The sequence below is a fragment of the Pituophis catenifer genome, unplaced genomic scaffold (assembly GCF_029215685.1).
Source record: "Pituophis catenifer annectens isolate HBS135680 unplaced genomic scaffold, rPitCat1.0.hap2 SCAF_4, whole genome shotgun sequence".
In the NCBI taxonomy this organism is placed as follows: domain Eukaryota; kingdom Metazoa; phylum Chordata; class Lepidosauria; order Squamata; family Colubridae; genus Pituophis; species Pituophis catenifer.
Window position 1 is genome coordinate 73722711 of NW_027256884.1, and position 24817 is coordinate 73747527.

General features: G+C 37.1%; 1 protein-coding gene across 2 annotated transcripts; it reads left to right on the forward strand.

Moving 5' to 3' along the window:
• The first annotated feature begins 401 nt into the window (after positions 1 to 401).
• Positions 402 to 16601, forward strand: WDR4 (WDR4 tRNA N7-guanosine methyltransferase non-catalytic subunit). Of its 2 annotated transcripts, none has more exons than XM_070944264.1 (11): positions 402 to 529; positions 2134 to 2199; positions 2785 to 2928; positions 3504 to 3660; positions 4441 to 4553; positions 5753 to 5813; positions 6424 to 6522; positions 7285 to 7349; positions 8769 to 8952; positions 10877 to 10946; positions 13037 to 16601. In XM_070944264.1, the coding sequence occupies exons 1-11, from the start codon at positions 411 to 413 to the stop codon at positions 13210 to 13212; spliced, it is 1254 nt and encodes a 417-aa protein (XP_070800365.1). In that variant the 5' UTR covers positions 402 to 410; the 3' UTR covers positions 13213 to 16601. The 2 variants fall into 2 exon arrangements, with proteins under 2 accessions (XP_070800365.1, XP_070800366.1); XM_070944265.1 differs by having other exon boundaries at positions 442 to 529; positions 2847 to 2928.
• The last annotated feature ends 8216 nt before the right edge of the window (positions 16602 to 24817 follow it).

The window sequence follows — 24817 nt, forward strand, 5'->3', positions numbered from 1 at the left end:
TATGAGTGCATTTCCTTTCCTTTTATTTTCTTCCGTTTTCACTAAAAGGGATAAATAAAATAATATTAATCAATAAATCAATATTAATCAATAAAGAATAAAGAATTATGTTCTTTCCTCTCTATGATGGCGCCTCCCCCAGGGCATTCATTGTCACGAGACGAGATTATGGAAACCTATGGCAGCCTTCTGTTGGAATTACCGATTAGACTTTTCACCTTCTAATAGTTCTGTTCCCACAGAGGAACGAGGAGTAATGCTAACCACATTAGCGGTTCAGGTTCCAAACAACTATACGCTCATCTCTATGGCAAGCCGGGCTTTTCTGAGGTCATCATTAGTAGGCCGGGGGATGACATCATTAGCTGGTGACGAGTCTCGGGCGACCCAACGTGGGTCTGGCCGTGACGATGGAGGCGGTTGATATTGCTGGAATCGTGAGTGCTGCTCCGCAGCTCCTAATTTGCGAGGATCTGATGGTGGTTAGCGGCGGCACGAAGTTCTTCGCCGCTAATTATAAAGAGACCAAGTGAGTGAAAGGCTGTGTGTGTCTGAAAGGTGGGAGTTTAAATAAACTTTCACTTGCCTTTTGGTCCCTAGATCAATACTTCCGTTACTGTTAACAGATGGATACCGATTGGCATAATGGGAATGATAGTCCAATATATTTTGAAGAAATGTGGGGCTAGTTTACATATTGTACATGTACAGACCTGACAGTGGAAGTTTAGCAAAGTGGCAAAGGTAAAGTAATACGGAGAAAAAGAGAGTGGAGCTTCTATCAACCGTGCACACTTAAATTATGAGACTACTAACATGAAGAAAGAGCCGGTTTGGTGGAGTGGTTACTGCTGGCTTTGGTGCACAGACCTTGACCTTGGAACAGGCACTCTCCCTCAGCCTTAGGAAGGAGGCAGTGGCAAATAATGACCAAAAAACCTTGTGAGGAAAACTGCAGGGACTTGTCCAGGCAGTTGCCAGGAATCATCAGTAACTAAAAGACACCAAAACAGACTCAAAATCCACATTTGGAGGTTTCTAAAAAGAAGTATTGTTTCCAATAGTAGCAATAATTATCTTTTACAGTGATTCAATAACTCTCCAAAAGCCTTTTTTAAAAAAGTATGAATTGAGTGTCATGAAAGAATTCATTCCAAGTATCTATATGGGGATAAACTTTACCAAGCATGATATACCTAAGAAATTTCTGACCACCTCTTAAAGTCTTCTCTTTAACACTCATTCACAGGATAGAGGAAGGCGTAAAATATCTAACCAATATCTAATTAATGGAGAACACTTAAGAGACAAAATGGAAGTATTGAGAACTTGTGGACATTTTAATTTATTCTTAGATTTCTACATAGATTTTTTGGTGAAGATGCTTTCTTTATTATAAGATGTATTTTTCTTAATAGACAGTAGGGATCCTGTGGATATAATATATCTTAATTTCAGCATAGAATCTGACAAACGGTGTGATAGTAATTTGATTTGTAAGTCAACATAGGCTATTGGGTATTTGTTAATTAGCTGACAAATGTTAAGCGTTTGGCAGATTGAGAGATGGAGGAAATACTTTGCAAATTTTAGATGAAAGAAAACGATATGAGATAACATACTGTAGAAGACAGAAACAAAAAAAGTGGGATGAAAGAGTACTTAAAGCAGCATACAAGCTGAAAAATAAAGGTAAAATAACAATAAAGTAGAAACAGGAAAAAAGAAATCAAATGAACAGAAACAAGATAGAGGTATATTTGGCTTGACATTCATATTCTGAAGAAGTATTTTGACTTATAGCTGACCACGTTGAATATAAGGTTGCTGAAAAGGCAAATTCAGTTTTACTCTGTATCAGTAGGTATATTGCTCCACTGTATTTGCATTGATCATGTTCTACCTCAAGTATTATTTTCTGTTTTAGGTTTCATATTTTAACAAAGATTCAGAGAAATTGGAATAGGTGCTGAGAATACCAACAAAAGAGATTAGGTTTAGGTCTGGAAAAAAAATAGAGCTGTAGGTTGCTAACCTATTGGTATAGGGAACATTGCTCTGTTTTTGAAGAGTTCAACACGACATTGCTTCCATAGGAAATATTTATCTGAAGTATATTCATTTACTTGACAGCAATGATGATCTTTTCATTTATGACTGTAGTACTGCAAGCAAAAAACTTCAAGAAAAACAAGAAAGGTGAGAGTATTTAATTTCCCAGGTATATAAAACATTACTTCTACTGCAATCTCATATCAAAGAACAAACAACCATGCTAACGGGGGATAATTGAATCTATAATTAAGCATCTCTAGAGATACTTTGGGAATATATGGCATTTACCTCTCTTAGATAAGCATTGCCTATAAGAGGAGTGTCTTTTCTACCAAGATACCAGTTAAAACGCAAAGTAAAATTAAATAATTAAAATTAATACTAAGAAATAGCTTCCCTTGTTTCTTAATTTTTTTATCCGAAAGGTGCTTTTTCAAGAGGCAACTAGACTTTCTGTTTTTTTTTGTGGTTGTTGTTGTTTTTTTGAAGATGTTTCGCCTCAAAACGTCTTCAAAGAAAAACCAGAAAGCCCAGTTGCCTTTTGAAAAAGCATCTTTGGGATAACCATGACCTGGATAACTGAGAATCTCCATAGATATTTAATTTTTTTACATGATCAAAGAACAGATATTCTGTAAAATAATTGAAAATTTTATCTCAGAAAATATAATTTGAAGTGCTTGAAAAGGTTTATTTTTGAATCAAATGTTTCATGTTTTTTCTCTTTAGTGAGGATGGAAAGCCACTAGGCAAAACAAATAATATCCTTGCCTGTGCATTTTCTTCATCAGGGAAGTATTTTGTTCTGACTGATGACAACAAACAATTAATTCTTTTCTGCACAAAGCCTTCCTGGGAATGTCTGAGCATAAGGTATGGGAAGGAAAATGTTTTAAAATATTTTTATAAATCTAAGCATTAGTAACAGAAATTATGCATGTTTTCCATAGGGAGCCAGTTTGGTGTAGCAGTTAAGGTACTAGGCTAGAAGCCAGAGACCGTACATTTCTTAGCATGATCTTTCCTGAGTGACCTTGGGTCACTTACTCTCTCTCAGCCTTGAAAGCAGGCAAGGGCAAACCACTTCCAAGAAAACTGCAGGGACTAGTCCAGGTAATTGCCAAAAATCAAGACTGTCTCAATAGATATATACACACACATTCCTTACCTTGTTATATTAAATTTACTGTTCTGCTTGGATTTGTTTCTTAGCTTTATTGTTGTGTTTTATGTTTCCTTTGTCACTCCAGCTGAAGAACAGCCTATAAATATTCTTCTGTTGCTCTGCAAACTTTTGGATAAGCCAATGGCTTCATAATCACTTTCCATGACATTGCAAATCTCCCAAACCATATAGATTATAGATTTGTTATGCTTTCGTTGGTCACATGTAGACCATGTTAGGTTCTGAAGTTCCAAAATGTTGAATTATGTCTATTTTTTTTCAGACCTGTCATGAGAAGATGTACCTCCCTGATAATAACATCTACAGAAGACAAAATTTTGGTTGCTGACAAATCTGGCGATGTGTATTCTTATTCAATAATAGAACCAAAAAATGCAGGAACAATTGAGCTTGGACACTTGTCTCTTTTGTTGGATTTGGTACACATGAGTTTTTAATGGATATTTCCAATAATATTTAATAAAATATATTTTATTAAAGACTAATCAAATTTAAGTCTGTCTTCATCAGGCAGGAAAGGCATGTTACAAATCCTGTCAGATAAAGAATTCCAACTGGCAGGGTCCAAGAAGAGGGCCTTCTATGCCATTGTCCCTGCCCTGTGGAACATCTTCCTCCTGACCTTCCTGAAAGGCGTAAAAACTTTTTCTGAGATCTTGTTTGGGACTCACATAGCCTCATACAGGCATGAGGCTGGCTGGTGTCCTGAAAGCCCTCTCCCTGCCTTTCAATTAAGTTTGACACTGATTTTTAATTCATCCATGCTTTTTTTTAAAAAAAAAATTATATACTGTTTTTTATGGTTTGATATTTTATCTCTACACAGCCCAGAGTCACTCTGAGGGAGATGGGCAGTTTTAAAAACTGATAAATAATTTGATAAATTCCCCCTCTCAGAATCACCCCTATGAGGTAATTTGGGCTGAGAGATAGTGTGTACTGCATAGTTACTTAATGAGTTCAACTCTGTCAAATGAGACTAAAAAATTAGATGATTTTCTGTATATTAGCAATTATTAAGGCAAATGCATATATATGTAAACAGGTTTGTAAAATGTTGTAGACCGGTAACTTTTCAATATTCCTTCCGGTCTTTCTCAGATTATCAGTTTGAAGCCAAACAAATGATACAGTTGGTGCGTGGATGATTATGCCTGAACATGCCATTGATTATATTTCTATTGCTCTGTTATCATTAGACATTGAGTCCTGATGACCAGTATATTGTAACAGCTGATCGAGATGAGAAGATCCGAGTTAGTTTGACTAAAGCACCGCATGTTATAGTGTCCTTTTGCCTGGGTCATAGAGAGTGAGTAACCAAAAAACTTTTCATTGAGATTGAAAGGAAACTCCTCCTCTTTACTAACATAAGGAAACAAGAAGAAGGAAGAAGATATATTTAAGCCCAAGCTTAATAATAGCTAGTATTCTAATCAATCTCTTGGGATCAGAAATGCTTTAGACTACTTTAAAATAATAATAAATGTTCACTTCCTTGGATTATTTTTAAAGAATCCATTCTAGCTCTGATTTGGGAAGAAATAAATGAGTTGGATGCTGAGGGAATTCAGATTTTCAGAAAAATTTATGTTGTTATTGTCAAAATGTAGCTAATATGTCATCCATTAGAACATTCCCTATCCTAAAAAACATTTGTTAATAAAAAAATCTAAGAGTATTTAAAAGAATTATTCTTTTCTTTTACGTGTATGTACGTGTACTGTTTATGTGCATTCACATCCTTCTTTCTGCATACATGCTGATAGTCTTAGTCCCCAATGAAGGATAAGAATTGAGACTTCTCAATTCTGCTAACCTTGCAGTTTGAAAGCATGCAAATGCAAGTAGATAAATAGGTACCATTTCAGTGGAAAGGTAACAGCATTTTGTGCACCCTCAGCATATATGCTATAAGTGTATTGTAAGCCGCCCTGAGTCTTCGGAGAAGAGAGGCACATAAATTGAACTAATAAATAAATAATAAATAAATATAGTCATGCTTTGTTTCTAGTGGCAATAAATTAGTCTTAAACACTTCACTAGGAGATTGCTACTCATAGCTATCATTTTTTTTTTTTTAATTTGATTTATATGCCGCCCTTCTCCGAAGACTCAGGGCGGCTTACAATGTGCTCAGCAATATATACAAATCTACATTAGTATGATACTTGAAGTCCCAATACTTCAGCTTGATCATGAAATAAAATGGAGGTCTGCAATTCAGTTAAGAGTTATACATTATCTTCTTCTAGGTTTTTTTTCTGTTATTTGTCACTGTTATGTAAAAATTGGAGAAGAATGTATTTCAAGAATCTGAATAGATTGCTGGACTATTTTTAAAACTAATTTATTAAAAAGAAAAAATATTAGGGTAAACTTTTTATATGCAGATTTTTCTAGAAATACAAGGAAAGATATCAGTCTAGGTACAAAATTTCTTGCACAGCTGTATATACATATAATTTTACTGTTTATTGCTTTTGTTTCAATTTATTTTTTTCTTTCTAGATTTGTCAGCAGAATATTGGTACCACCAAACTTTTCTGATCTTCTTTTATCTGCTTCCGGGGTATGTAAATTATCTGGGATTCTTTACATTTAGAATGTTAATAAATGCTTATAAAAATGCTTTTTTTCTTTCCTCTAATGTAAAAGATTCAATTTCTCTTGCTGCCTCTCATGTTTTTGGCTGAAACATGAAGAATGATTAACATTATAGGGAATCATCATTCTCCCATGTGTTTTACATCACATTATTCATTATTAATATCTACTTAAACTCAATATGAAATATAGTAATATGTTATTAGAAATAATTAGAAATTATGAATATTTATTGCTCAATATACATGAGATATATATGCATGTATCTTAGAGGGCTTTTAAACCATTGGTTGAATTTATAGTTATGCTAAGTCACAATGTGGTTTCTTTGTTTTTTTGCTCATCAAATTGTATTATGCACATTGTGGTGATTTACACATCATGACCTATGCTTAAAGTTAGGTGTGGACCCAGCCATTATAGCTTGTTTAACCAACCATAGAAAAAGAAATTACAGCTTAGTATGATATCAACCTTGTTAATGTGTATATAGTATATGAGAGACCTCTCAGTGCAATTAATAAAGCCTTTCCTTTGGCAAAAATAATAATTAGCTCATCTCGTGAACTTCCTAGGATGGTACATTGAGGCTCTGGAAGTATAAAAGTGGGAAAGAACTACATTGCTTTCAATTGAATAATTTGAATATGAATGAAGCTGGTAAGAATAAGAAGGTAATTGTCTTTTGTGTGGATGTTCTCTATAATATGCATGTTTCCATTTTTCTTTGCTTTTTTACACTTGTGTTTTCTTTTTTGAATGAATTTATTGAACTGTCATTAAGTGGAGAGCAGGTTTATGCTACTGAAAATCAACTTTTGATTCTATAAAATATAGGTTTTTTGGTAAAGAATATTTTGAGAAGTAGAATTGTAGAATGCAATTACTTCACAACATGAGTACACTAATATTTAAAACTTTTTAGAAATGTTTCTTCGTGTTATTAGAGGCTTACTTTAATTTTTCACTAATTTTAAATAAATGCTATTGGGTTGATCTCAGAGAGGATAGTATGAGAGTATTCTGTCTGGGGAATGCTAAATTATTCCAGATAAACATGGATAAGCAGATACTCTTTCTCTCAATTGTACTAACCTCCATCGTGTGGACAGATGTACTGATAGTCTAAAAATTGTAACTAAACAATTGTGCAGTGGTTATACCAATCATGGAGGTTCAAGAACATTTTCTTTTGGCATACTAACTATTCATCCAACTTCTGCCCCCTTAGATGTTTTGTATTTTTCAACTTGCTGTCTTTGCTCAGAACAGAAAACAGGGTAGACTGAATAAGAGACAGCTTGTCTTTGTTATTAAAAAAAACTCTGATATATATGTTTTTGATCCAAGGTTTCTTTTACTACTGTTCTATTTCTTCCCACACATAAAAAAAATTAGCTCTTGCCAATTACGTTTACATTTCTTTTCCTCCTCAGAAATATGCAGTCTCAAGAATAGCTTATTGTTGTGAAGGAAATTACATTGCCGTTTTATATGATTGGTAAGAGGAAAAAATATAATTACTGTAGAGGCAACAGACAATTACATTATTTCATTACAAGCTTTGTCTGATTTCTGTAAAGTTTATACTAAACAGGTAATCGTCGACTTACTACCATTTGTTTAGTGAACATTCAAAGTTACAATGTTACTGAAAAAGTGACTTATGACCGGTTTTGATACTTATGATCATTGCAGCATCCCCACAGTCATGTGACAGTTGCTGTGTCCCTGGGTCATGTGATCACTTTTTGTGTCCTTCTGACAAGCAAAGTCTATGAGGAAATCAGAGTCACTTGACAACCATGTTACTAACTTAACTGCAATGATTCACTTAACAACTGTTTAATGGTCATAAAATAAGACAAAGCTCACTTAATAATTGTCTTGTTTAGCAATGGAAATTTTGGACTCAATTCTGGTCATAAGTCAAGGACTACCTGCATTATGGAATCAATTGATTAAATGACGTAAGATATAGTGATGATATTGTACAGGAACAATATGAAACTTTATTATTTATTTATTTGTTTATTTATTTATTTATTTATTTATTTATTTATTTATTTATTTATTTATTTATTTATTTATTTATTTATTTATTTATTTATTGGTTTGATTTATATGCCGCCCTTCTCCGGAGACTCAGGGCGGCTTACAATGCGTTAAGCAATAGCCTTCATACTTTTGTATATACCTGCTTAGTAGGGCTTTCGGGGGCCCCCAAGCGGTGTTCTTTTTATACAAAGTCAGCTTATTGCCCCCACAATCTGGGTCTTCATTTTACTTACCTTAGAAGGGTGGAAGGCTGAGTCAACCTTCAGCCTGGTGAGATTTGAACTCGCAGTAATTGCAGGCAGCTGGCAGCTAAGTGCTACTTAACAGCATTTTAGTCTGCTGTGCCACCAAGGCTCCTAAATTTATTTGAATTAAGGGATTATAATAAGAATTTATAGATATTTATAATGAATGTTGACATTGTGAAATTACTTCTGCTACTTCATTGCAGATATTGGAGATTGTTCCTTGAAATATTACCGTAGGAGTTCCTTAAGGTGGCCATATTGCATGTACCAGCCGACACTAGAGATTACTTATCTAATTTTGCAGAGCGTCTAAAGTTTCAGTTCTATATTTATTTACCTAAGAATAAGCTCTAATAAGTTCAACAAGAGTTACTTCTGATTAGATGAGAATTAATCTGTACCAGGAGTCTTCAAACCTGTCAACTTTTAAGAGTTGTGAACTTCAGTTCCCCATGCTGGCTGGGGAATTCTTAGAATTGGAGTCTACAACTCTTAAAGTTGACGAGTTTGGAGATCCCTTTACTACATTTGACATCATTTTCTTAACCATTTGATGTAATTGATGTAGGAAACCTGATGTATAAAAGTAACATAATGTTGGTTGCTTCTAAAAGTATTCCTGCAGTATCCATCTTCCAGCTTGATGCCGGTACTCAGAGCTTAATTTCTAAACAGCACATAACCTTAAACCACAAAGGTTGGGACGTTGCATTTGAGGAAACAGGTGGGGTCTGGGTACTGCAGGAGAATCAGCAAATACCTCTTCTATTCTACCAACCTGAGGATGGACAGTGGCAGGTGAGAGAATTTTTATGATCATAGACTGCTACATATATTTTTAATTCTGTGGTGTATGGCAAAAGATTCTGGCCAATTGCTGAATTACAATGGTTGGATTACCATGCATTTCTTTTTTTAAAGGTTTATTGGGTTTTTATTTTTAAACATATATCAACATCAATACACATCCTCTTGTTTTATTTGGTAATTTGTCTGTTCTATCTTTTCCTCCATTCTTTCCGCCGCTTCCTTTTTTTCCTGGACTCTTTGATCTTCATTCATTGCCAGTTGGATCATATTTTCTACTTTGTCACTTATACCTTGGATTAAGTCTTTTATCTCTCTTTGGTTCTTTATCATAGTATCCCTGATGCTTTGAAACATCCATGCCATTTCTCTTGAAATCTCACTCATTTCCCCCTGAAAAGGCATCTTGTTTTAGTTTAATAAGTCCACTTTTAGTCAGGGCCACAAACAATATATTCAGTTCCAGTTTTGCTCATCATCAAAAAGTCCGGACAGTTTCCACACAACAAAAGTAATTTTACCTTACTTAAAAGTCTTCCTTATCACAGTAGTAAAGTAATTAATTATAGGACAGTAAGTATCACCACAGTCCTTCAAAAAGATGTTGCTTATTTCTTCTGTCAAAATTTTCCTAGATTTGTATGGATGTAGTATATTCCATTCACCAGTAGATGGCAGCATCAACAGAGGTTTCAGCATTGTTTCAAACGTGATAAATTAAGATCCAAATTTAATTCAGTTTATAAAGACAAAATTAGATACTCGAATCAATGTTTAGGCTGCCTCTTCTCGTCGTGGCTGAGAGGGAAAGAAAAACCCCGGGTCAGGCAGGAGAGTTGTGACTCTCCGCGACCATGCAGGGCACCCCTCTTTGCTTCGCCTCCTCTACAGGGAAGTTTCGGCTTCTCTCAGAGCCCACCAACAGGGAGGATTCGGCACGGGAACGCGGAGACCTCTTCTCGTGTCTGATCTCACCGCCATGTCAACCCGAAGTCCTGATAACCATGCATTTCTGTAGTGTAATACTTCAGCTCTTCAATGATTTTTCTATGGCTGGTATTTGTTTTGCTAGTTCTAAACAAGAAAATATAGTTCAACATAGATCCCTCAGATTAAAATTTAGAGTATTGTTAGGCAATAGGTACCCTGTTTCCCCCCAAATAAAATATCCCTTGATAATAAGCCCAATCGAGCTTTTGAGCGCATGGCAATAAGGCCAAACACTTATTTCAGGGTTCAAAAAAATATAAGACAGGGTCTTATTTTCAGGGAAACACAGTAATTGAACATGCTGAGTGGGATATAGCGACTCAGTTCAAATCATAACTAAATTTTATATATGCAGTATATAAAAGAAAAGACCAAAAGTATGTAAATATTACTTTTTTTCACATCTGTCCTGCCATTTTGTTGGCAGCAGGGCTTTTGATTTGTTAGAATATTGTACCTTGGTTTGAAGATTTCTCAGTTAAACTTGGGAAAAAGAAAATGGGGTATAGCAGCTCAAACTGGGAACCCTATGTGTATGTGTGCATAGCTATAAACCTAGTGTAATTGTGGGTCAATATACAGCAGTCTAAATTAAAAAACTAGATCTGCTGTTAAGGAAAAAGAAGCACTGACCTAATTTACTTATTTTTCATCTGAAAGTAGAATATCTTTGTTGTTGTATACCTTCATGAAAACATGGAAATGGGTCAGGCAAAGCAAAAAATTACAGGAGCTGTTCTCAGTACAAGCCAGCCTGTATAAAAAGCCCCCTGCTTCCTATGAAATTTTCAATAACTACTGTTGTTCTGTTTGTTTTGTTTTGTTTTGTTTTGTTTTGTTTTGTTTTGTTTTGTTTTGTTTTGTTTTGTTTTGTTTTGTTTTGTTTTGTTTTGTTTTGTTTTGTTTTGTTTTGTTTTGTTTTCAGCCTATTATTGACAAGAAAGAATTAGTGAAAATGTCCAAGTACATATGTGACCATTGGAGAATATTTGAAGGTAGGAAATATGAGTTTAACAAACCAACAAATACTTTACATGGAGGGTCTGATTACAATTTGGAGAATCCATAGCTGAAACTTAAAGCTGACTTTAGTTTTAGCTTTGGTTTCTGCATGAGCATTGGTTCTTGGAGGTGGGAGAAGTTATCTGGAAGCCTCATTGCTCAGCTAACCTTGCTGACTTTGAAGATGGGTGGGTTTTAGCTGGCTGAGGAATTCTGGGAGTTGAAGTCCGCCCATCTTCAAGTTGCCAAGATTAAGAAACATTGCTTTAAACCAAGGGATCAAGTGTTAAAATGCCCAATTTACTGTTAACACAGAAGAATAGCTGAATACCATAAAAACACAACAGTCATTCCCTCAGATTTACCCCCTCCTGGTAAGAAGTAGAATGCTGTGCACAGATCTTAACTGTATCAGCAGATGAATAAAGGGGACTATTAAAATGACAGTGATTATTGTAGATAATTAACAGAGAACTCATTAATAAGTCCTGCTCTTAATACCTAATTAGTGTCGCTACCCCTACGAAAATGGTGGTTCCTATATATTTTTGTTGCCAGCATTTTACTACCTCTTTTCCGTCTTCCACTTCTAAAGGGGAACAAAGTATTTTTTCTGCTGTAACATTTTGAAAATTGGTAAGGTGGGTGGGAATGAATTTTTCAACCATTTTTTAGAACAGTTGCTGAAATAAAAAATCCACCACAGAGTTAATTTTGTGCAGTCAGATAGAAAGACTAATAGTTATGTAGAGCTGGTGATTATTTTCTTCGCTGAGGCAGATAAGTATTGCAATCCTAATGGTAGCTGTTTTTAGTTCTGCTCAGTAGTTCAGTAAGGTATCAGTTAAATCATCCTTAAATTCATCTTGTCAGTTAAATTTGAACTACATGATGCTTACCATAAACTTCTAATGGGTACTGATCTTTGCCAGAATAAGAAGTGCACTCCTATGACATTGTTTGGTGAGGAACCAAGCAAATTCTCAATTTGACAAAAAACATGGGAGAAAGGAGAAATTGTCATAGAATTACCATATATATTGATCAGTTTTTAATCCTTCATAGTTAAGCAATTAATCTCTCAAATAATGGTAAACAAGCTCTTTGAGGCCTATTGGCACCCTTAATTTAGGAGAGATTGAGGCAGCCATGTGATAGATCCACAACATTTATGAGTGAAACTTGGTTTGGAAGTAGTTTGGGAGATATCTTTGATTTTTAAACTGCTTACTTTTGGAGTTTATAGTTTTAGCATTACAGTTTTCTTTCAGTTTTTAGATTTTTGACAGTTTTAAGTAAAGTGGGAATATTTAGGCTGCATATGACCCAGAGGCTGCATTAGCCCTGCTCTAAAGGAATCAGAAATTTATTTTTTTAAAAAAAGTATACTGATAACAGCTGTGTTTACCATTTTTCTCATGGACATTTGGAGAGTAAATAACCCTATAAATGTCATTATGCAAATGACATACATTATATTATTTGTCACATATAAATTACATAATTTGCCCTTTGCACAACAATATCACAGTGCATGTGATGTCACAGTGACCTCTATTGGACACCTTTCCTCATTGTATATTAGAGTTTGTCTCTCTTCTTCCTAATATGTGCTTTAGTTACCTAATTGAATCTGTCCTCCTTTTTTTTTGATAAGTGACTGGGAGGATCAGCTATCTTAATTGTGCACTGCAGCAACTAAAAGGGCAAGAAATTTGGAGAGTTTCTAGTCCAAATGTGGTTATCTGTTCTTTTGCTAATAGTTTGGATATGCATATCATTAACCAGTATGAGCCAAAGTTTTACTTGTCATAAACCAATGGGACGGAAACAATTTAGCTAATCAGATAGAACGATTGCTGTTAGGTATCAAATGTGGGAAAAGCAAAACCTACAACTTTGCGTAGCTGAAATTGGAATAGTTTTTTTTTCCTCTACATGGTAGGAGGTAGGTTTATAAGGACTTAAATATCTGTTCTCATTTCAGGCATAAACAAAATCTCTGCTTATAAATATTTACTAATTTGCCAGACACTGTAAAGTAATTGTTACTTAAAATTCTGACTTACTCTACCTTCTGCAGATGCTATGGACAAAGAGAGCTGCTTCCAAAATCTCTACAAGGCTTCTTTTGATAATATGTCCATTTATCTAAAAAAGAAAGAAGAGAGACTTCAGCAGCAGAAAAATAAGAGGAAAGATCCACAGTGTGAATCAAGTGAACAGACCAAAAAAGTCAGAACTGAAGACTTGTCCTGATAATACTCAATGCTTATCACATTTCTGAGTTTGAAAGAAGCTGAACAGAAAACAAACTTTTCCTTAGGCATAACTGAAATGAAATCTTGTCTGATGGTTAGTGTCAGCATACCTCACCCCTGACAAATGGTGAAAGAACTAACCTGATTAACAAGTCACATCCCAGTGCCTTTAAGTAACTTGCTTCTAAATGTATGGCTTTAAAATGTTGCTTGAATGACAGTGTTGCAAATAATACCTAGAAAAGAATTGTAACAAAGAACTTTCTCCTCCAAATCCAGTTGCTCAGATTTTCATCCTGAGCCAAGAATATGCTTTCTCACAATGTCAGATAGACCCAAATCATTGCATAGTGGCAAACTTCTACCCACCCATCTTTTCCAGGAGTTGAGGCAATATATACCGTATACAGGTAGTCCTTGACTTATCACTACAATTGAGCCCAGAATTTATGTTGCTAAGTGAGAAATTTGTTAAGTAAATTTTGTCCCGTTTTACAACTTTTCTGGTCACATTTGTTAAATGAATCATTGCAGTTAAATTAGTAACTCAGTTGTGACTGCCTTCCCCATTGACTTTGTCAGAATGTCACAAAAGATGATCACATGATCCCAGGACACTGCAACCATCGTAAATATGAACCAGCTATCAAGCATCCAAATGTCAATCACATGGCCATGGGGATGCTACAACAGTCATAATGGTGCATTGGTGGTTGTCACTTTTTTCAGTGCTGTTGTAACTCCATGGTCAAGGATTACCTGTAGTTATATAAGAAAAGCTGTCTTACTGCCATAGTTCATGGTCAAGCCCAATTATCCTTGGAATTTTGTATGTGAAGATTTCATTGAGTTCACTAGTAGATATGATCTACTGAATCATAGAATCTTATCAGAAGGAAGCCCTTAAAAATGACTTAACTCCAGTTGTCTTTAGTGCATTTAAATAGGTAGAAACAAATGAAGTGTTAAGATAGTTTATGGTAGCTATACTATTACAACAAATGGTGCCGGCAACAAGCTTCAGTGATGCAAACATGCACTGTATTTATCACTTCATGTCACAAAATTGCCATTAAGTACTGATATAATAACATCTAACACAAGAACATAAGTGGCAGTATTTGTGTCATGATTGGCACTGTAGTTAAGTTGACCTCTGTAACAATAAAAAGGTAAAGTCCCTGTGGATTTTACTCTGCTAGTTGTTGCTACCTACAGGGAGCGGTGCTTATCTCCATTTCAAGGCCATTGAGCCAGTGCTGTCAAAGATGTTTCTGCAGTCATGTTGCCACAGAATTATTCATTTTAACAGTAAAGGAGTAATAAACATTTATGGAACATCTATTTTAGACTGTTCAACCAAAGTGAAGTTTTCAATTTTTGTAGTCCAAAGCTTGCAATTTGATGTTAATAACTGCAGTGTTTGAATAGTGTTTGATCATCATTAAAATACCAGATTTTGCTATATATGTGAGAGCAATTTGAATGCACTTGATCAGCATCTTGTTTTGTGTATTTAAATCCCAATTAGTTACATGCAAAATTAAGTGTAAAATTTGGATGATTGTGGATACTGCCCCCATTTCCTTTCCAGTTATTTTGCATAAAGAAAATAGCAATTTGAAATATTTGTATAGATTTTGACCATGCAGAAGACAAAGTCACATGTTTTGATGCTTGTCCAATAGACATAATTTCTATCCATATGAGACAGGTTCAAGGAAATCCATATATTTTTAAAAATGTGATGCTTAGGTAGGTAGTTTAGTATAGCTAGTTTTGTCTGGATTAGTTTTATAGATGCTATTTCAGGAATTTGTTTTTGGAATGCATGGGTGGTTAGTAGAAAGCGAGAAGAGCATTGTGGAAAGCATTACATGTAAATGGATTGATGCAGGAGTAGATGGAATTGGGAAGTTGTTCTGTTTCAGGTTGTGGTCACAAACAGACACAGTACTCAGAAGCTGATAACAGCAGACAATGTAATTCAAATGCCTACCAGAGAGTGCTTGCTTGTAAAATGCTAATTACAGTCAAAGAAGCAATAGTGTAATTCAAATATGTTCTAAGACTCACAAAAAGCCAAATCAGGTTGTCAGCTGGTCTAAGAGTCAAAGGGTGACACAAACAGCTATAAACTAGGATTTTAAATAGTTGTTTCCAACAAAGGCTGCAAGCAAAGCAGCTACCCGGTCACAATTCAAGGTGTTGGTTATTACCTTTAAAGCACTACATGGCTCAGGGCCAGGTTATCTTCGAGACCGCCTTCTACCACATAGCTCCCAGTGACTGGTAAGATCCCACAGAGTTGGTCTCCTCTGGGTCCCGTCAGCTAAACAATACCGGCTGGCGGGCCCGCAGGGGAGGGCCTTCTCTGTGGCTGCCCCAGCTCTCTGGAACCAGTTACCTCCTGAGGTCCAGACCATCCCCACCCTATTGGCCTTCCGAAAAGCGGTGAAGACCTGGCTTTTCCGGCAGGCCTGGGACTGTTGATCTCGCTTTGCGATCTGACAAGATCCGGCCATGAATGGTGTGAATGGGTTTTACTGTCTTTAAGGTTTTTAATTTTTAAATGTTTTTATAGTGATTTTTTGAGTGTATTGTGAGCCGCCCTGGGTCCTCGGAGAGGGGTGGCATATAAATTGAATAAATAAAATAAGTACCTAAATATGTCTGCAGACATCCGGATGCAATTACTCAGCCCCTGCCCCATAAGGGCCTTCAGTGAGGAGTACTGCTCTGCTTGCCTTGGTATTTGTCTAGACCTGAAAGTTGTTCCTTATCATCTGATTGGGTCCAGCTGAACAGTCTCATTTGAATTCTGATTCCCCAAGGCTGACAATCCTGAAGCACAGGCCCAGCTGGATCAAAATTGTTAGATTCAAGATCAAGAATCAGATTCTGAATCATGGCTCAGTACCTGAGGTGGTAAGATAGAGGAAGAGAGAGATTCATAGCAGAGTGGAGAGACTGCTTATGAGATGCAGACCTAGAATTGGAAAGTGAATAATAAAGCTTTGGATTGAGACAGAAGCATTAGTAGCAGCTGATGTATTACCTTTTACACTAACTTGTAAGAATATAGCTGTTAATAACAGTATGAGATGAATAAGCCACAATAGGGTGTATCCCATCTGTAAACATTTGGTTGCTTAATCTTCTCATACATTATGTGGTATCTCTAGACCTTTGGTGTACAAAGTTTTTTCTTTGCATTTGCTCATAGCATAACAGTTCATTGTATAGAAGTAATGAATATTTTTTTACTCTTCCTTTTGTATTAACCCTGTAATTAAACCAGGTGTGGCCATGTTATAGTGAAATGAACACCTGTGCATTTAATCAAGTAATATATGGGCAGAAGAAGTAAAAATGTACTTTTCCTTACTTTGTTGCACTTCTTGGCTTGAAAGCATTTTTCTCCAGCCTGATAAACATCCAGGAGGAAACAGCTTAAAGCAGTTTAAGTATAACAAATACTGTATACCATTCCTGTTCTTGGTGATACTGGGAGTGTGATTTGGCTTTAAAAAGCTTTCCAAGATCTCATACTGATATTGCCAGTTATTCATATGATGGAGCACCTCTGAGTTATGCTGAATCAAAAAGATAGCTGAACTACATTTAATAGTGATTACATTATAATAGCTTTTCCAAAAGCCTAAGAAGCATAGAATTAACTGATGTATTTATGCATAAAGCATGTATTAGTCTTATCTTCAAAACACTTGAGTCCTGTCCCATTTTGGCAGCTGCAATTTAATGTATACTTATAAGCAAAAATGCCTGCAATTAATTGCAGGTGCAGAATAGTGCTTGAGATAACTGAAGAATGCAGAGTTTTGATCATAATAGCTCCTTTTTAAAAGACCTAGTTTATTTTAGCTACTTTTGTTGGTTGCATCTCTTCAATCTGCTTTCTAGTCTAGGACACACTTTCCAGATGTAGAAAATGCATTAGTAATTCAAATTGAAAAGATATGGGGCTAATGTGCTCTTCAGTTTATTTTGTATTACTCCAGTCACAGACACAGTCCAATCCTATACTTACTAAATCAAATCCCTGTTTGGTTCCTATAATTAACAAAATAATCACATTGAAATAGTGAGAAGGAGTAGGATGGTAAAAGATTATAATGACATTATTTTAAACTGAATAGTTCTCTCAGTGTAAAAAAGAAAAAAATTCCAATGACTCATTATGCCCCATAGCATTGCTTAAAAGTTACTTTTCTGTTTCTGGAGTAGTTTATGAGAGGGGGGTGGGGAAGCAATTTATTCTCCAGGCACCAAACCATAGTTGAATATAGCAATAGCACTTAGACTTATATACCACTTCACAGTGCTTTACAGCCCTCTCTAAGAGGTTTACAGAGTCAGCATATTGCCCCCAAACAATTTGGGTCCTCATTTTACCCACCTTGGAAAGATGGAAGGCTGAGTCAACCTTGAGCAGGTGAGATTTGAACTACCAAATTGCAGACAGCCAGCAGGCAGCAGAAATAGCCTGCAATACTGCAGTCTAACCACTGTGCCACCGTGGCTCATATGTCCTGGCAACTACTTTGCTGCCACGCCATAACATTGCCTTCATCTCATATTCAAAACATACCTCTGATAGCTCCTGGTATGTTTGTAAGTTGTTCCAGTTTTGAAGTAGCATTTTCTTATGCAGGCCATAATAGACTAAGCAAAATGGTGTCTTTTTTTTTTCACCAAAACCTTCCTCCTTGCTATGTCTGGATCTAGGAATGTAAGGAACTAGGGCACTTTGGCCTGATTGAAAAAATAGTATGAACAGGGACTGAGGGAGATCAAAAATTCCTGAATGGCTCTTGAGAGTAATTTTAATATTGCCTCCTAAATCATACAGGATGGTATACATGAAAGATAACCTTTTTTGGTTCTAAATATTGCAAAGAGAGCAAGCCGTTACAAATGCTTAGCAATAAACTTTCAACAGTGAAGCTAATAAAAATCTAAGAAGCTGACAGGCTGTTTACTTGGTCCAAATGGTTGCGTGATTTAATTTAAATAACTTGTCTCAATCATTTGGATGTAAAGTATGCTCATACTGCTACATTTACTCCATCCTTAAGTCAAAAACCCCTCAACCTCATGTGGGCTGTAAAAGTTGAAATGTGTAAAAGAAGGAAATATTAATAATCTCTTTGAGATGCTCTGAAGGAATGGAATGCTTTCGTTTTTAACATGCTATGTAATACTCAATGCTCTGACCTAAGACTATTCAGTGGGGGAAACCCAATTCAACCATTTATTCAGCCTTCAGTTATCACTTCTCTTAGTAGATTTATATGTTACTTCCTTAAAATATCAAAACATTAAAACAATATTAAAAACTGGAACTACTAGTAACAAAATAGAATGTTATCCTATTGTTTTTCCATCCCCTTTAACTAAAAGCAAAACCTGAAGATGTTTGTCCTAGCAAACTGATAAAAGCTATAACTAGGTGGGCCTAGTTAGGAGACTGTCTGAGGAATACAAGATGGGGAGGAGGAAGAGAAGCTCTTTTGCTTAGTGCTGTGAAATCAGTAATAGCAGATTATTCTATGTTTTTTGTTGTTTTTACTGCTAAAAAGAACTATTAACACATACCAGCTTAAAACCAATTTACAATATCTGCAGTTTAAAAGGTAGGTTAGAAGTTATAAAATTGTTATCACGTACATAAATTAAGCCCAGCTAGGTGGCAGCACCTTGCTGTTCTTGGCTATATTAAACAACTAGGTAGAAGATGCATCTGAGAAGCATGTAGATGGGAGGTTACCAGAGTGTCCTAACGTTCTAGGCAATTTGGGAAAGAAAAAACAAACAAAAGAAACCCCCATCAAAAACTTCAATCTGAAGGAAGTACCTGTATTATTGAGAAGAAATTATCTGCATGTGTTTGTGAAATGATTGGAGCTAAGCTTGAAAGATTATCTACTATCTAATCTTTCAAACGTACATACACAGACACACAGACATACATACATGTCAAACCAAGCATGTCATCCATGCAGGATCCAATCTGAGTTGGTCACTGGGACCAGAGATTTAGTCTTACAAGCTTTTGGACTCGTGCTGGAGACCACCCTCAGGGAACTTCTGTGTGTATAGCATATATAGAGAAGTTCTCCAAGAATGGGCTCCAGCACGATGTTTTTATATTGTAATATAGTTTTAATTATTCTGCCCCTGTAAGCTGCCCAAGTAACTTTTGTGAGATGGGTAGGTACAGTAAACAAACAAACAAACAGATCAGCTTGGTAAAGTGTACCTGGAAAAATTTATAATTTTGATTGAAAGGGCACAAGAGGCAACAATGAGCTAAATTTGAGATATTTAATGTGACTTTATGCCAAAAAAGAAATATACAGATCACATTTCTGATCTTTAGCAAATAACTGAGAAATAAAATTTATTGCACATTTTGTGATTTTGAAAAAGAATATGATAAAGTGAATAGGCTTGATTTACAGAACACTTTGCACACCTATAAGTTGATTATTAAACATGGTAATAATACAATATAAAGCATGCATGAGAATAAATGGTTTGACATTGAGCAGGAATTAGACTAGGCTGTATGAGACCACCTTGGGTATTTGATATCTTTGTGTAAAAATGTATAAGAAATGCTTATGATGAACTTAGAGAAGTGTTGGGGACATGAATGTACATATAATTTTTATGTAGACAATACCATGTAGTTTAGTGTGAATTTGAAATATTTGTATCTTGTTAGCATGTATGATGCAACATTTAAAATTATACTGATTTGGTCTTCTGATGCTCCTAACCCTAGACAAAATTGATCTGGATTGTCAATTGTGGGATACTTTCTAAATGACCAGGATCAGGAAGCATCCAAAATCGTGGCCAAATTTAGGTCATAACAGTGAAAGTCGGTAATCTAGGTAATTTAGTCATAGGCACAAATACCCAGATCTATATTCTGTATTTTCCAACTTTTTTGTCTCTGGCCATTTTATTAAAACATATGGCCATATGTTTTTATTAAAATTATGACAGGAAAAAAACAGGTTTTTAAATACTCTGTTGTTAACCTATGAGAGCTGTTGGAGGTCATAAACAGCAATGAATTTTGCTCTCAAAGACTGGTAGACTTAGCCGCTAAGAGTGTAATAACAAGTTAATATGCTGATATATAATGGCAATGAATAGAAGATGCAGGTGCAAGCTCTTTACAGTTTTCCTCTAAAGGCCTATTAATTGCCTCAAACCAATTTTTTCTCATATAATCAGCTTTAATTTGGAGAGGGAAGCAGCCCAGAGACTTGTGATAAATATCAGAAATACAATAACAGAACATAATAGCAGTATATTTTGGTTTCATTTTAAGAAGAAGTTACAGCTGTTTAGAAGAATGCATTTAATTCATTTGATGCATAAGTGCCTCCAAACAACAACTCATAAATAAGAACATTTGCAACCTTCTTCCTCAGAAGTGGGCTAATTACTGATTGAAGGACTACATAATTGTGCAAAGTCTACATTGCGGGTGGATTAAACAATACTCTTGATCACCAGAGATGGATTAAAAAACAGCAAATCATTCGTCCAAGCACATGGAGAAGTACATTAAAATCCAAAGATGAATACAAGTTATGGTCCTCCAAAGCATCTTACCATAATGAACATGGGGAGATTATTATTCAGTTAAGTGAACCAGCTTTGTCTTCTGGCAAAGGAAGCCTGCATTTATTTCCTGTTTTGTGTGGAAGAAAAGTCTGAGCTCCCACCTACATATTTCCTTTTTTTGTGAAAAGAATTGGGATTTAGCAAGCAGCATTTCAACTAGCAGGCATATGGCTTGGATGTGTTCTTCAAGAAGAAACATTTACGTCCTTGGAATGCAGCACCTTCCTTATGTGTGGCTCTGCATTTATAAGTAGAACAACTTATGAAAGTTCAGAGTAGAAATTCCATGCATTCTCAATTTAGCACCACCTTGATGGTAGGTGAAGAAGGTAGGTAGTAGGTATTTATTTCTTTTGGATCATTGTGTTCAACTTCAATGTATTTTCTAAGCATTTGTTTTGAAGAACTGAAACAAACATCACAGAGGTATTTTTCTGTTTTGTCCGTATTTCTGGTGCTCTTCTGTATTTATTTAAGAACTTGTATCAGCTGCCCCAATCTGGCTGACTGTGGGCAGTATATGTGAGTAAATCAATATACAGTACTTCAATAATTAAAACAAAGGCAAAGCCTCTGGTCCTGGATTGGATCCTGCACAATTAAAACAGTCCATTGTCACTCTCAAATAAGGGCAGTCTATTATACAATTAAGCAAAACTTTTGGCTAAACTTAGCACATTTACAAGGAGTATGCCCAAAATTTCATTTGTCTATATGTTGCCCATCACATTTCTTCCCAAGATTTTTCATTTATTGGTTAATCTTGACTCGGCTGTCAAAACTCAGTGCACCATACAGAAGCCCTTCAAGGATCTTTTTGTATCTCATTTTATCCCAGTCAAATAACATATCTTTTCTCAACATTTTTTCACACATTATGTTAAGCCAAATTTCCTGGGCATAACAAAAGCCATTAGCTGTGGATAATAAATGATAATAAAGACCACATGGCACACCAAGTCAAAATTAAATCATATTGTACCTTAACATGATATTTGAACCAGACTTACATCTTTTTTTAAACCTCTTATTTTGCCTATTCTAGCTTTTGTATGTGATATGTGTGCACAAGGCCCTGTGTTAATATCCTTTGGCCCAATGCAGCACACATGGTTTGAAGAGATGCATTAACTGAGCAGAGGTTCTACTCCAAACTGGACCATAATCATTCTCACCTTTATAAAATAGTTTCCAATCTCTTGGCCAATGTAGGCAGACATCTGAAGACATTAACTTTCCTTTCTACCAAGGTTATCAGCCTCGGACACCTTATTTTGAATGAGATTTGTTGGTTTGTTTTTGAAGGTCCACTCTATCCCATCTTGTGATTTTCCCAACTGTGAAGGTTTTAACAAGTAAGCTGCAATATTCCTTATCACAGGATATCTACTACATGAGGTAATCTTCAAATAAAAAGATATTGCAGACATACCAAGTTTGGTTAAACCAAATCTTGCCAATGGTTTACTAGGTGAACATAAGCTTACTGAAGTGTTATGTCAGATTATTTCAGACAACTATATAAGACCAAATGAGTCTGTATACCAAAATAATTTAGAGTAGTGATAAAAACTAAAGCAAGGTAGAAGAAAAATACCTACTCCAAGTTCAGCTTTAGCTACTGATTACACTAACGCACCATTCGTCCTTGAAAGAACAGTGTAGTTGTGGTTCCCATCAATCTCTCTTCCTGTCCAGGCAGCTTATTGAGCTTTTGAATAACAGAGGTAGATAATTTTTAGACTCCTTCCATATCCAAGATTTGTGTCTGATCTGGGACTGATCCTCATGATACAGTGTTTTGGAGAACTTCACTAGCTAAGCCAGTTAGGTTTTGCCCAACTGCTGCTGTAGAGGAAATGCTGAGAAAACAGTTGAATTGTGTTTTGAAGGATTCTACACTTCATCTGACAATCCTTCTTTTACTGGTAATTTGTAATAGTTTACTTTAAAGTGGAGAAAACCAGAACTATTGCATGACAAGGTGATTCATCTGCTGGTTAGGCTTCTGGGTCTCTGCCCCAAAATCCTGGCTTCATGGGGTTGCTGAATCCGTCAATAATGCCACAGATATCAACAGCATCCTAATTGTTTCAGTATTTAAGGACAGGTCTTACAATGGTTTGCCAAGAATCACATTCCAAAAAGTGGTCAAGACTACAATAAAAACTAGATTAGATTTAAAATCCTGTTTAGGGTGACCCGCTCCCTGCTCCACCAGAAAGCGAGGGAGGACCCCTTGGAGGGAAGAGCCGAGGATTTTGTTCAGTATCTGTATGACAAAATCACTCAGATTCGGGAAGATCTGGACTCCGACTGGGTAGATCCAGCGGGGATGACGGAGGCAGGTCCTGAGAATCTGGGATGAGTTTGATTCTGTGACCCCTGAGGACGTGGACAGGATTCTGGGTAGACTGAATGTGACCACATGTTTGTTGGACCCATGCCCCTCCTGGTTAGTGCTGGCTTCCCGGGAGGTGACGCGAGGCTGGCTCCAGGGGATTATAAATGCTTCATTGGGCGAGGGTGTCTTTCCCGCTGCCTTGAAAGAGGCAGTGGTGAGACCTCTCCTCAAGAAGCCTTCCCTGGACCTGGCAATATTGGCTAACTATCGTCCAGTCTCCAACCTTCGCTTTGTGGCGAAGGTTGTTGAGAGTGTGGTTGCACGACATTTTCCCCAGTACCTGGATGAAACGACATATCTAGATCCGTTCCAGTCGGGTTTCAGGCCTGGGTACAGCACGGAAACGGCATTGGTCGCGTTGGTGGATGATCTCTGGAGGGCTCAGGACAGAGGTTGTTCCTCTGTCCTGGTCCTATTAGATCTCTCAGCGGCTTTTGATGCCATCGACCATGGTATCATGCTGCACCGGTTGGAAGAGTTGGGGGTGGGAGGCACCGTATTACGGTGGTTCTCCTCCTTTCTCTCCAACCGGACGCAGTCTGTGTTGACAGGGGGGCAGAGGTTGACCCCGAGGCCCCTTATATGTGGGATGCCACAAGGATCGGTCCTCTCGCCCTTTTTGTTCAACATTTATGTGAAGCTGCTGGGCGAGATCATCCGTGGTTTCGGGGTGGAGTACCATCAGTACGCTGACGACACCCAGCTGTACATCTCCACCCCAGACCACCCCAACGATGCCCTTGAAGTGATGTCCCAGTGCCTGGAGGCCGTACGGATCTGGATGGGGAGAAACAGGCTCAGGCTCAACCCATCCAAGACCGAGTGGCTGTGGTTTCCGACGTCCCGATATAGTCAGCTGGTGCCATCGCTGACTATTGGGGGCGAAGCATTGGCCCCCACGGAAGGGGCTCGCAACTTGGGTGTCCTCCTGGATTCACGGCTGTCTTTAGAAGAGCACTTGACGGCCGTGCCCGGGAGGATTTTTCATCAGGTTCGCCTGATCCGCCAGTTGCGTCCCTTTCTGGATCGGGACTCGTTACGCACGGTCACTCATGCCCTCGTCACCTCCCGTCTGGACTATTGTAACGCTCTCTACATGGGGCTCCCCTTGAGGAGCACTCGGAGGCTCCAACTGGCGCAGAGTGCGGCCGCGCGGGTGGTGATGGGAGCAATGTGGCGCTCCCATGTAACGCCTCTCCTGCGTGAGCTGCACTGGCTCCCGGTGGCCTTCCGGGTGCGCTTCAAGGTTTTGGTTATCACCTTCAGAGCGCTCCATGGCTTAGGACCTGGCTATTTGCGGGACCGCCTGCTACCACCAATAGCCTCCCACTGATCAGTACACTCCCATAGAGAGGGGCTCCTCTGGGTGCCGTCGGCCAAACAATGTCGACTGGCGGCCCCCAGGGGGAGAGCCTTCTCTGTGGGGGCACCTACGATCTGGAACGAGCTCCCCCCCGAGATACGGAGGATTCCGGATCTGCGTACCTTCCGTCGCGCGCTTAAGACGTTCCTATTCCATCAAGCTGGCCTG